At 37.3% G+C, this 14,420-nt stretch overlaps 1 protein-coding gene across 1 annotated transcript; it reads right to left on the bottom strand.

The window, feature by feature from the left end:
- Nucleotides 1–8,539: 8,539 nt before the first annotated feature.
- LOC131428907 (uncharacterized) lies at nucleotides 8,540–12,833 on the bottom strand. Its single transcript, XM_058592966.1, has 7 exons — nucleotides 12,799–12,833; nucleotides 11,755–11,925; nucleotides 11,652–11,655; nucleotides 11,400–11,495; nucleotides 11,161–11,278; nucleotides 8,754–9,076; nucleotides 8,540–8,545 (listed from the first exon to the last, which is right to left on the bottom strand). Exons 1-7 carry the CDS (start codon nucleotides 12,831–12,833, stop codon nucleotides 8,540–8,542), a joined length of 753 nt encoding a protein of 250 aa, XP_058448949.1.
- Nucleotides 12,834–14,420: the final 1,587 nt, after the last annotated feature.

Here is a 14,420-nt window from a genome sequence, read left to right as displayed (position 1 = left end):
GGCTCACAAGAAATCGGATCGTGCTTGATATATAATATTCAAAACCAAATCAAACACGAATTGCAAAATGGAGTAAACCACCCTACAACAGAAATAAATTTATATTCCGATAGATGTAGTGGTCAGAATCACAACTTTGCCGTATGTATGGCATTCTCGTTTCTGGTTGAGCAATTCTACCGCTCAGATAAAGAAATAATCATTCGTCATAAATTCATGGTATCTGGCCACTCCCATATGGAAGTCGATTCTGTCCATGCAGCAATAGAAAGAGCTAAAAAAAGAAATACGATGAACATAGAAACGCCAAGAGATTGGGCCGTATTTATTTCACAAATTAAGCGAAAAGTTCCCTTCGAAGTTGTCGAACTCGAGCAGTCGCAATTCCTGGGACTAAAATCCCTTTACCAACGTTATCATCGGCCAAAACAAAACATGAACGGCAAACCATTGAAGTTCAAAGACATCTTCCTGTTTGAGTATCGTAGTACTTCTCCAGGACATGTGTACTACAAAACGAACGTGCAAGTCGATGACTATGACGTTTTTGTAATGGGTGATACGAACATTTTTCGGAATAAAAGTCTTTCTTTGCCGGTACTCAATCCTATTGCGAATGAACCAGAAGAGGCTCTGTCACATGAAAAGCTGGTTGACCTGAAAAATCTTATGCCATATATACAAAACAAACAATACTATGCAACATTACTTAAAAATTTAGTTGCTCCAAAGCGTGGAAGACAGAAGAAGAACCAGGAGCTGGATCATTTCGATGCGGATTTAGATCCTCCAAGCGACGATGGTGAAGCTGATGATCTCGAATAGTGATTGCATACTGTTCCATCCGGTGCTCTTTACAATGTATCAACAACAACAGCATGTCTCTTTTGTTCTTAGTATCAACTGTTAATATCAATAAATGCACTTTTTTCAATTGTGAACTATAATTATTATGGAGAGAAATTACCTTCAATAATGTGTAATCATGTTGACAAAACTTTTTACATTGCTTCGCTCTTATCTATTTTTTTCCAATCAATTTAATCATTATATTCATACCTAGGGCATAACGCAAACATATTTATCAATAAATGAATAAAGTCATTTGTTTAGGGCACATCGGAAACTGTCATTCAAAAAAGGACTTTGGTACAGGTCTTATCGTGTAAATCAAACTCAAACGGGCGTATCGCGAAATCTTTATAATTTCATGGTGAAACATAGGAATATGTACGTTTCGCATATATTGATATGTGCCTAGTGAAGTTTAACAGCAGTTAAGTCGATTTGTTCGTGAAATTAAATCATCTATATTAAATAGCATTTAAATGAATGCCTGTGCAATTCAACTTCAAATTTCTCGAAACGTGACATTTTGACTTATGCCCTTTTCACATGTTGGTACCGATTTGCACAAGAGCACGCAGATAAACAAATTCACATAACTGACGCCATGAAATGAAAAACAATGCACACATAAGAGCTCTGCGTCACTTTTGTGTGAATATTACACACTTTTGTGTATATGTACACTGTATCGATAATATATCACAAAACATCTATGTAATATTCTGGTAAATTTTCAACACGGTTTATGTGCATTCTTTTCGCTGTGATATTACACGGAACAATGTGTAAAATTTTGCTCTTTCGGCGTTTTTATTTGAGTACATCTTTTATGCATAATATTACGCTATGGCTTTAAATATATAACCAAAAATCTGATTTCACATCGTCAATTAAATTACGTCGATTTTGTTTGAACGTCGCAGTGTATTACGAGACTGGTAATTACAATTTTATTTGCTGTGTATATATACAATAAAAATGACAAAAATCCAAATGAATACGTATACTAAATAGTAACTAATATTTTTGTTCTTTTAGGTTTCTCTCCGTCGACTGTGTACTGCAACTTGTAATAGCGAAATTTCTAACTAATTATCCCAACCCGTATTACTACTACCTAACCAATTTTTCTAAAACCGTAAGTACAGATAAGTTCTACTGTAACTCGAATTTTCTAGAATAGTTGAAATTATGTTTTTCTTATATATTCAAATTATTTATTCCAAATTGCCTTATATGACCTGTAGTTGGGCGCCAAATGTAACGGGTCACGGGCGGATTTAGTTTCTTCCCTGACTGAGTTTGTTTACGCGCCAAGCGAGCGGAACGGATCACACCCGCATGCAAACCAGCGGTATTCGTCACGTGCCCAGCGAGACTTCTCAAGGCGGGTTTTTATAATTTTAACCGACAACCAAAAACGCTCAATCGTTCCACGATACTCAATTTTTTTTCAACAGGTGGCTATGCCCAACGGAACTGTTCTTCACGGTATCGATTTTAAAACGAAGGCAATGATCAATCCGTTTCTTCTCACGACACGTGATATTTATTCTCGGTGGCTCTTGGCTCATATGTATATTTCCTCCTCACTTCCTTATCGACATTTTTCATTTATATTATGCTGAATCGATATTCGTCCGTAACACGAATTTTTGGATTAGGAATTTTTGGAACTTAGGATTAATTCTATGCTTGTTCGGTGGTATCTCAATTAATATGCTTCATTTCGTGCAAACTACAAAAAAGAACATGTATAATGGAACACAAAATATACAAAAAACTAATCTTGAGACGAGGTAAATGAGATTGAAAATGGGTATGTTTGGTTGTGAGAAAGCATTGTTATTGGCAATAACATTTTCCATGATTAGTATATATCTTCTATTTCATATGTATCTTTCATTGAAAAAATAAAACTAAGACGCTTCAAATTTAGAACCGATTCATAACGGTTCTGCCAATCTTGTATGGCAAGAATCCGACAGAGAAGAACCGTTAATAACCGCTAGGCGAAATTCTCTGCCGGAAACGGTTGTTGCATTGTTGCCAGACTGCTGTCGGAACTCTGGCAGAATTCCGGCAAAAATGGCTGGCAGACATAGCCAGCCGCCTGGGGGAAAATCTGCCCGCCGCGTACAAGTTGGCATCTCTGGCCAGTTTTAATTCTCGTTTAATTTTTCAAAAGAGCGAATAAGCAAGTGACAGTTTCTCCTTGTTTACTTTCTCTTCTATTAATTACCAAGCGGTTTCCACGTTTATCACTCAACTCTTTGCATGAAATGATTCCCGAAACTTTCGACTTTCAAACAGAATAGTGATATCAAAGAATATCTTTTTAATCACATCACAATAATCGAAAGAGAGAGTGATTAAAGAGAAACTGTCACTTGCTTATACGCCCTTTTGAAAAATTAACCGAGAATTTGACAGAGCTGTTCGAATAAATAAATCTTAAACGGCATGCTGAGGATACGTTTGTTCCAGTTTCAGTTCTATTATAAATCTTCCATATGAAACTTTCAGCTGCTGAATATTTGCTCTTAGTAACCTTTTTGCCACCGCACTTCACTGTGATGTCCCTCGTGAATCGCAGGAGTGATCCCCCACTTGTACTCGGCGGGCAGATTTCCCCCTAGACGGTTGGCTATGTCTGCCAGCCATTTTTGCCGGAGTTCTGCCAGAATTCCGGCAAAAGTCTGGCAACAATGCAACAACGGTTTCCGGCAGAGAATTTCGCCTAGCGGTTATTAACGGTTCTGTTTCTGCCAGATTCTTGCCATATAAGATTGGCAGAACCGTTTTGAATCTGTTCTACATTTTTAGCGTCTTGGTTTCATTTTTTTATTAAAAAGTACATATGAAAGGAAATAAATTATTGCCCTTAATACATACTAATTATGAAAATGTTATTGCCAACAACAGTGCTTTCTCACTACCAAACATACACATATTTCAATCTCATTTCACTAGTCTTAAGATTCGTTTTTTGTATGTACATGCGGGATTGACAAACATCAAATGAAGTTGAATAAAAAAAAGAAGGAAGAGAGAAATAAACAAGACACATACGGCGAGATAATGACGCAATTTCGCCTGAACAATTTTGACAGCAGCCGGAATGCAGCCACCCACCTGTATGCGGCTGGCAGATTTCCCCCCTGACGGCTGGCTATGTCTGCCAGCCATTTTTGCCGGAGTTCTGCCAGAATTCCGGCAAAAGTCTGGCAGCAATGCAACAACCGTTTCCGGCAGAGAATTTCGCCTAGCGGTTATTATCGGTTCTGTTTCTGTCGGATTCTTGCCATATAAGATTGGCAGAACCGTTTTGAATCGGTTCCTCATTTTTAGCGTCTTGGTTTTATTTTTTCAAAAAAGTACATATGAAAGACAATAAGTCAAGGGGCAAATCACTCTAAACTCTAGATAATCTCAAACTAATAAACTCATGTCATTCCAAAACAATTTTCTCTAATCTCTTTTAATCCCAACTAGTCTAGATAAATTTGGGTAATTTAAAACTAATCCAACCTAGTTTTGCCTAATCTTGTTTGAAGTGTATCTGTCATTCGAGCTCCCACGCAGAGATGCGATTTATACAGATTTTTACATGCGCATGCAGATTTAATACAGAGTACAGATATTATACAAATTTCTCAAATTAAATACAGATTTATACAGATACCACAAAAAGTAAGAAAGAAATAATGAAACTTTTCCGTCTGAGCTTGTTTGATTACCCATATTCAAATGAAAACTTTTTCGTGCAGCGTCATGAAACTTTATTGTCAGACTGAAAAGTTGTATGACCTGACTTGACGTTGCGTAATGGGCGTTTGAATTCCATGTTTGAATTCCAAGTCATCATTTTCAAACGAAAAAAGTATATGGATTTACAATTCAATTGTGGTTGATAACAAAAACAATTAAATTTCGTCGTTGAATGTTCATGTCCGTGCGGCAAGGACTTACTATATAAAGGAATGCTCTTTGCATCTGCCATTCTATAACAATAATCTAATGAAATAACATCTTCAAACATCATTTTATTTCCGAAATTTCCTTTCTGAATACAGATAAATACAGATTTTTTATACAAAACAATACAGGTTTTCTATGAAAAATATCTGGCATCTCTGCTCCCACGTTCACAGCTTCTTATGTCAAAATAATGCTTTTCCAGATCTCGGCTAAACTTCTCTAATCCCATTCCAATCCAGCGAGATCCCTGCTAAACTTTTTTACTCCCGGTAAAACTTGTTTGAGTTCAGACAAAGTTTAGAGTGATTTGCCCCTTGCAATAAGTTATTGCCTTTCACATATCTAATTATGGAAAATGTTATTGCCAATAACATTGCTTTCTCACTACCAAACATACCCATATTTCAATCTCATTTACCTCGTCTTAAGATTCGTTTTTTGTATGGACATGCGGGATTGACAAATATCAAGGGGCAAATCACTCTAAACTTTGTCTGAACTCAAACAAGTTTTACCAGGAGTAAAAAAGTTTAGCAGGGATCTCGCTGGATTAGAATGGGATTAGAGAAGTTTAGCCGAGATCTGAAAAAGCATTATTTTGACATAAGAAGCTGTAAACGTGGGAGCAGAGATGCCAGATATTTTCATAGAAAATCTGTATTGCTTTGTATAAAAATCTGTATTTATCTGTATTCACTAATGCATGGAAATTTCGGAAATAAAATTATGTTTAAGGTGACTATGGAAGCGAGCCACAAATGGCAACCAAGAAACCACCTACCCTCCCACTCCACCTTCCGCTATTTTGCCTTGATCTTGACGTAAACAAACCATGAAACACAATTTTTCTACGCGTAGGAGTAAACATGTTGCGTAGAATTGCTACTGCAATTTGGTGACATACTCACTCATCATATTGATATATGTTTACGATAAACTATCAACTCTGAAGAATGATTTGTGCAAAACTTTTTCGGACCTTCATTAGAAGGTTTCTTCTTAGAATGTTATTATTTTTCACTCACCTCAAGATTTTAACTGCTGTTTATAGCTCTGTGACATAAGTAAGCTTTATGAAACACTTTTGAGTTGTTCTTCACCGGTAAACTTATCCTCTGATCTAAACATTTTATTATAAAACCTTTGAATAACTCATATTTCTGGTTTTCAAAATTTTACAAAAATCCACGATAAAAAGTTTGCCGGCCTGCTTTAGTATTGGTAATACCACCCTTTTATATTGGCAGTGATGCCATACATAATTAGAGAGAAAAACCTTGCAATGCACTAAAACTGGCATTATTTTCAATTAATCGCATGTTGATATAGTTAGAATTACGGATCAAAATTACTTTCGTACGTCACCATCTAAAATTTTAATATTTATAAAAAAAAAACGATAACATTTCCCTTATTTCCATTTCAAACATTGCTTCCCCTCCAAGTTATCCGCAACCCTGTTGTCTTAGTTACCGTCGCTATGGATTCAAAAAAAAACAAACAATTCAAGTATTGCAATCTTTTCAAAATGCCTCTTCCATCTAAGAATTTCTCATTCGCGAAAATCAATAGAAAAATAGATGGAATACGTTGATAGAGTGTGTTTTGGGTAGAGAGTAGTGATGGGCAGAACCGTTCATTTAAAAAAACCGTTCAACCACTGTAGCACTTCTTTTATGTAGTGACTGAATGCCAAACAGGTCACAACTTGACAGGACCATTGTAAGGATTAATGTAGTGATGGGCAAAACCGTTCATTTTGAAAGAACCGTTCAGAACTAAACAGTTAAATCAAAAGAACTAGCGAAAGAACGAAAGAACTAGTTCTTTTGAGTTAACTGTTAAGTTCTGAACGGTTCTTTCAAAATGAACGGTTTTGCCCATCACTACATTAATCCTTACAATGGTCCTGTCAAGTTGTGACCTGTTTGGCTTTCAGTCACTACATAGGAGAAGTGCTACAGTGGCTGAATGGTTTTTTTAAATGAACGGTTCTGCCCATCACTAGTAGAGAGTATGTGCGGGACTCATCAGTTCAAACAGTGGAAGAACTGCCAGAAGTGCCGGTTCAAAACAATATCACGGAATTTAGAAACTGTACTGGATCCAATAATTTGGTATCAATAGGTAAATTTTTTAAAATATTTTCGTCAATATATGAAATTATATCTTCAAATTTGCATGATAAATCTTTTCAGAGCAAATAGCCGATTTGTCATCAAGCCCTCTCGTCAAGAGCCACTTGAATGTCCTCTGGGTGAGATTGCTTTCCAGGTTTGTATTTTTTGAATATGGGAGCTTTATATATAACATGTCAGAGGAAGGTTGCTGTTTAAAAATATATTGTAACAGCTTCAGCTCTTTACTATGTAATATAAGAAAAATGCCAAGAACCAAGCGAAGGCAAACAGTAAACTATCTTCTTTGGCACAATCATATTCTTTTGGTCTCCAGAATGAGCATGAAGATGAGATAAGTCTACTCTGTTCTGCTAAGTGATTTGAATAGTTTCAATGTTTACATTTTGTTCTTGCACCTGTATTCTTTTCAGCACACAAATATTGATATTTCATTCCTCTCTACTCACAAATACGATTACTATATGAAAAACTATTTTTTCACCAATACTTTTACATTTATTTTCCTTGGCTTCTGTCCACGGTCACCTTAAAGATGTTATTCCATTAGATTATTGTTATAGAATGGCAGATGCAAGGAGCATTCCTTTATATCGTAAGTCCTTGCCGCACTGACAAGAACATTCAACGACGAAATTTAATTGTTTTTGTTATTAACCACAATTGAATTGTAAATCCATATACTTTTTTCGTTTGAAAATGATGACTTGGAATTCAAACATGGAATTCAAACGCCCAATACGCAACGTCAAATCAGGTCATACAACTTTTCAGTCTGACAATAAAGTTTCATGACGCCATGACTTCCTTGAACATCATTCAAATTGGTTTCAAATTATGATATAAATGAATATCAGCGTTCATCATTAAACAGCTGCACGAAAAAAAATTCATTTTAATATGGGCGATCAAACACGCTCAGATAGAAAAGTTTCATTATTTCTTTCTTACTTTTTGTGGTATCTGTATAAATCTGTATTTAATTTGAAAAATCTGTATAAAATCTGTACTCTGTATTAAATCTGTATGCGCATGTAAAAATCTGTATAAATGGCATCTCTGCGTGGGAGTTCGAATGACAGATACACTTCAAACAAGATTAGGCAAAATTAGGTTGGATTAGTTTTAAGTTACCCAAACTTATGAGATTAGAGGAAATTATTTTGGAATGACATGAGTTTATTAGTATGAGATTGTCTAGAGTTTAGAGTGATTTGCCCCTTGACAAATATCAAATGAAGTCGAATTAAAAAAAAGAAGGAAGAGAGAAATAAGCAAGACACGTGCGGCGAGATAATGACGTAATTTCGCCTGGACAATATTGACAGCTGCCGGAATGCAGCCAGCCTTCTGACGGTTGCCAGAATTCCTCACAAGCGGGTCCCTTTTTGATATACACGGTTAAATGAAAGTACTCGTAAATGAGTACTATACTATCCATATCGGACAAAACTGGGAAAACTTTTTTAATGTTTAGAAGACTTTTATTCAAAAGTGAGTACTGTCCGTATGTCAAAATATGAGTAATTTTACACTCAGATTTCAGTTGGAGAAAATGGGTAAAAAAGTGCTCAGTGCTAGAAATTTGAGAAGAAATGGAATAAGCAATAATTTAGAGTATTTATTAGTGTCAAATTTACGAAACCTGCACGTTACAATATTTTTTTTTTCATTTTCGCTTTCAATGAACAAAGAACACAAATTCTGAACGGTCGAACGATTACTGTATGATATAATTTGGTAGGCAAACACGTCCAGAAAATCTCCAATTTTTAAAAAGTTTACCGAAATTCGCAAATTAAACACTGCGAACGATTTAAAGAATGTATCGATAGCGTTAATTGATTCCTTTCCACAGGGAATAATGGCACAAAGAGATAGATATACAAACAAATCTTCGCTTTGACAAAAAATATGCGATACAGGTGCGTTATAATCCTGGATGGATTGAGAGTCCGAAATCCATCTAATTAATGGAGCTAGTTCAGCTTCTATACCAATAATCGGCTCCATTGTTTCCTTATGCTTTATGCCCTTGCGGGATAATTTAATCATTATAGGAAGACATCCTTTTATCAGGGTGGCAAGTGACCGGGAAAATCCGGAAAACCGAGAAAATGTCGGGAATTTGGTTTCACCGGGAAAACCGGGAGAAAGTCGGGAATTTTAGTGCAAATCCGGGAAATTATGATGCTGAAAATCGTTACTAAGACTCGGACTAGTCAATGTCCGAGTCTTAGTAACAATTTTCAGCATCATAATTTTCCTAATACAACAAATGAAATATTGAAGGCAATTTTGTGTTTGAACTAGAAGTTCAGTACGCATACAATGAGTACTGATACAATGATCACGAGTCTATTTCTACCCATCTGTTCTTGCCGCACGATACTGATTCGAGACTTTTGTTTTTGTCTATTTCGCTATCTACGAGGTAACAACACACGATAGTTTCATCCATCGATTTAATGGATCTCCACTAGTGTGAGGTAGCAGCAGTGACGATTGTGTGATCTCAAACACAATGGTAAAGGTACACAAACCTTTTAATGACCTTCAACGATTTGTTTTAGTCTTTGTTAAGACGTAACATAGAGCCGACTTAAGCTAGTTTTAATATGATCAGTATCTAACGGGGAAACAGATTGGAAAACTAACAAATCGTTGAAGGTCAATAAAAGGTTTGTGTACCTTTACCATTGTGTTTGAGATCATACAATCGTCACTGCTGCTACCTAACACTAGTGGAGATCCATTAAATCGATTGATGAAACTATCGTGTGTTGTTACTTCGTAGATAGCGAAATAGACAAAAACAAAAGTCTCGAATCAGTATCGTGCGGCAAGAACAGATGGGTAGAAATAGACTCGTGATCATTGTATGTGTTTCTGTTGAATTTGTTTCCGTCGATACGGGACTGTAAGTGAATACCGTGGTGGCTAAGTACAGCGAAGCATGCTTAGTTTTCGACCAATCAATTGGACTTTTTCTTCATGTGTTTTCATATGCAGGGTAGTTTAATTGGTAAAACAATTTCCCCGGTTAGGAGTTAGCTACGGGTTCGAGTCTCGTCTCTGCGGTAACATTTTCGCGGTTTTCATTTACATCATTGTGTTCACATGTCAGTTTTCTAATCTGTTTTCCCGTTAGATACTGATCATATTAAAACTAGCTCAAGACGGCCTTACGTCTTAACAAAGACTAAAACAAATCGCTGAAATTAGTTTTTCAGAGTTCGTAAGAACCTGTTCAGTGAATCTATGTTAATTTTTTTTCGAAGATTATCAGCTATGATGAGGATATTGATGTGGACGAAGGAGCAGTTGAAGATTGTCGATGATTGAGAAATAGATTGTTGTTTTTCCAAAGTGACAAGCGTACACTTTAAGAATTCTAGAAGGATTTTGTTCTCTAGCCAAAACCCAACTCTGAAAGAATATCGTATATGTTGTTAGCAATGGCGTCCTCATGTGCACCTCGTGCACTGCACAACTGGTCGAATAGGCTCTGTGAGAACTTGTATGCACACATTCAGGTGAGGCTTCAGTGGCTTATGCTTATGGCAGTTGAAAACAAATTGCTGTCTCTGTTGCAACGTCGAAACGGTTCTGATATCATACCATAGGGGCAGTGCACAACCCGTAAATTTGGTCACGAGACACCACTGGTTGTTAGAAGGAATCGGGTTTGCGAGAGGAGTGTTGTTCTTTAGTTCATTCATTTTTAATTTTTAACTTAATACTTTTTTCAGACTATACCAGGCTAAAAAAGTATTAGAATACACTAGAGATGGTCAGTCCGCGAACGGTCCAAAAAAACTAGTTCTCCTCGAAGATTGAGTGAACTGAAGTTCTTTATTGAAGAATGATAGCTCTCTATTCTTCTCAATGGAAATGAAAGTAATCGAGTTCTTTGAGTGTGTATACAAATAAGTTGCGTCTTTCAGAACGTTTGTTGGTTTGAAGAATGATCGTTGAACACATGCAAAAAGCACTCACTATTATTGAATCCTTTTACTACAAAATATAAAAAAACGGGAAATTTTAGTCTCGCGCAACGGGAAAACCGGGAAAAAACCCGGAAATTTAAATCGCTAATTCACTTGCCACCCTGTCTTATGTAATCTGCAAAAATAACAAATGTTTCAAATAAGGTCTGTTTCGTTCTTTATTTTCAGTCATATCTGCTTACCATCCGAAACTTCTTTAAAAACATGCTGATTGAGCGTGAGACCTTTGGCGAATACTTTTCTCAAGTCAACTTTCTTATTGAAGATGGTACCATGGATGCGCTCATATGCCATATGAATCTAAAAAAATATTCAAGCAATCAAAAGGAATATCGAAACAAAAAGTACTTAATTATTGAAATGATAAAAGGAAGTGGAATTGAGCAAAAATATATAATAAGCAACTATTAGTTATAATTACCATTCTCCCATTGTAAGTAGTCAAATGTGGTAAAACGAGTAGTATCTTAGCCATATCGTTTTTCTCGTTGAGTAGCATCATATCAGACCCTGTCAGCTTGGAGCGGAATCAATCTTCAGTTCAACAACGCCATCGCACGGCATCACATTCAATATATCATGTCAATTGTATGGGTGCGCAGTGCTGTTATTTTGGCGCGCACGAATTTGACATTTCTCTCCCCTGCTTCTATGTACGAGATTCGATGCGGACTCGCCTGAGGGCACCATATTTGCGAAAAAGGATGTTATCAATGATTTGTTCGGGAAATGTGAGAGCTGGATATCGTGTTAATATGATGTCTTTGATCATATGCAAATCATGAACATCACTCATCATTTTCGAAATAGTAGAATAGTTTGCTGAAGTAGCTCCAAACTTTGCGCACATTTCAGCTAGTTCAAAAATTTCCGTACAAACTCCAACGTGTTTTACGACTTTCTTAGAATGGGTGAATTTTGTTGGGAGTGCAACGGTTCCCTCGTTCCTATAATGTATTTGTTATACCTGTATATATTACTCGCTAATCTGGAAACCCTGTATTGAAATAACTTTGATCGTAACTGCCCTCTTGTGAGGAATTCTGGCCACCGTCAGACGACTGGCTGCATTCCGGCTGCTGTCAAAATTGTTCAGGTGAAATTGCGTCATTATCTCGCCGTATGTGTCTTGTTTACTTCTCTCTTCCTTCTTTTTTCTTTTTTTTTATTCGACTTCATTTGATGTTTGCCAATCCCGCATGTACATACAAAAAAAAAAACGAATCTTGAGACGAGTTAAATGAGATTGAAAAATGTGTATGTTTGGTAGTGAGAAAGCACTGTTATTGGCAATAACATTTTCATAAGTAGTATGTATGAAGGGCAATAATTTATTTCCTTTCATATGTACTTTTTAATGAAAAAATGAAACCAAGACGCTAAATATGTAGAACCGATTCAAAACGGTTCTGCAAATCTTGTATGGCAAGCATCTGGCAGCAACAGAACCGTTAATAACCGCTAGGCGAAATTCTCTGCCGGAAACGGTTGTTGCAATGTTGCCAGACTTTTGCTGGAATTCTGCCAGAAATCCGTCAAAATTGGCTGGCAGACATAGCCAGCCGTCTGGGGAAAAATCTGCCCGCCGCGTGCAAGCGGGTGTCATTACTAATAAAAGTTGTTCCAAACGTGCCACGTCTTTTATACAGTTAATTCCGTCGTATTCATTAATTTCCCTATCGGTTTCATTCCTGCGGTCGCGTAGTCCACTGTAAATCAGTTCTGCTAAACCCACAGGTTATGGGCCCAGTGGAAGTTGCGAAAGAATCGTGAATTTTCGTGGAGAAAAATTCGTTCGTTTTTTTCGGTAGTTTATTTACGTTTGTGCCGGAATTGTTTGTATCCGGAGCGACATGGATACAGATAGTAAATTTGCCAAATTGAACAATCAGATTTGGCAAACGTGGAAATTTCGAATGGAAATGCTGCTAACCAGGGAGGATCTGTGGTACGTAATTGATGGTGCGAAGCCGGAGCCGGTAACACCGCAATGGACTACGGACGACAAGAAGGCAAAGGCTACGATGGGTTTGTGTATTGAAGACAACCAATATAGCCTTGTGAAAACAGCAGCAAGCGCTCGGGAATTTTGGGATCAGCTGCAGAGATATCATGAGAAGGTAACTATTACCTCAAGGGTTTCACTGCTGAAACGGCTCTGTAATTTGAATCTGCGCGAAGGTGGAGATATCGAAAGTCATTTGTTCGATATAGAGGACCTATGTGATCGGTTGGAGAATGCTAGTCAGGATTTAGAAAATTCACTGAAAATAGCAATGATTCTGAGAAGTCTTCCTGATTCATACAGTGGGCTTATAACGGCACTCGAGAGTCGTCCCGATGAGGATTTGACGGTTGAATTGGTTAAATCTAAATTACTCGATGAGTATGAAAGGCGCAAAGAGCGGGGCGGTATATCCATCGGAGATGCAAAAGCGATGAAAAGCCAGACAAAAAATAATATTAGTACTGCTGCTGCTGCTGCTGCAGAGAAAACTTGCTTCTTCTGCAAGAAAAAGGGACATTTGCGCAGAAACTGCCGTCTGTTGCAGGAAAAACAGAAACAGAGTAGTGAAGAAAAACAAAAGGTTAACCCGAAAGCCAAACAGGCTACTACGGAGCACTCGAGTTCAGTTCTTTTTTTGGCTAGCGATGAGCGAACTGAGCGTCGCTGGGTAGTCGATAGCGGTGCCAGTCTACACATGACGAATGACAGATCTTTGTTTACATCTTTCAAAGAGGATGGATCTTCTTATGTGATTTTAGCAAACGGGTCCACGATAAAGTCTCTTGGATCAGGTGATTGCAAGTTAAATAGTGTTCGCGGATGTAACGGTATTACGGAAGTTATTATTAAAGATGTTTTGTTCGTGCCAACATTGAACAGTAGCTTGTTATCTGTGGCACAGTTGACGAAGAAAGGGTTTTCAGTTGTTTTCAAGCAAACTATCTGTGAGATTTTTGACGATGCTGGTAAACTTGTTGCCAAAGGTGATCGTAATGGAAGTTTGTACATCATGGGAATTTCGGAATCTGTTTTGCAAGCGCAGTGCAAGAGGCACAACGAATGGTGCCAACATCAGTGGCACAGAGAATTTGGACACCGAGATCCAGCTATTGTGGAGAAGATGTTTAAAGACAAACTTAGTAATGGAATGGTTTTGAAGGACTGTGGAATTCGCTTGACGTGTGAGCCGTGCATCGAAGGCAAACTTTCTAGGACACCGATATCGAAAGTTGCGGCAAAGAAAACATAGGAAGTGTTCGATTTAGTGCACACAGACTGCACACATCCACACCAAGCGGCAGTCGTTATCCGATGACTGTAATTGATGATTACAGTAGATATACCGTCGTGTATCTGTTAACCAAAAAGTCAGATGCGCCGAACAAATTAGTGGAGTACGTTAGGTACGCAGAAACATTTTTTGGGAGTAAACCT

The sequence above is a fragment of the Malaya genurostris genome, chromosome 2 (assembly GCF_030247185.1).
Source record: "Malaya genurostris strain Urasoe2022 chromosome 2, Malgen_1.1, whole genome shotgun sequence".
Taxonomy (NCBI): Eukaryota; Metazoa; Arthropoda; class Insecta; order Diptera; family Culicidae; genus Malaya; species Malaya genurostris.
The sequence above is the reverse complement of the archived record's forward strand: the minus strand, read 5'-3'. Positions and strand labels throughout refer to the sequence as shown.

Excerpts from the sequence above, each read along its gene's own strand:
- LOC131428907 (XM_058592966.1), bottom strand. The coding sequence starts at position 12,833 with ATGTCGCTCCGGATACAAACAATTCCGGCACAAAC. Across the intron at positions 11,279-11,399 it reads CTACTTACAATGGGAGAATG|ATTCATATGGCATATGAGCG; the intron begins GTAATTATAACT and ends ATATTTTTTTAG. Across the intron at positions 9,077-11,160 it reads TTTTAAAGAAGTTTCGGATG|TTTCCGGATTTTCCCGGTCA; the intron begins GTAAGCAGATAT and ends CATTTTCTCGGT.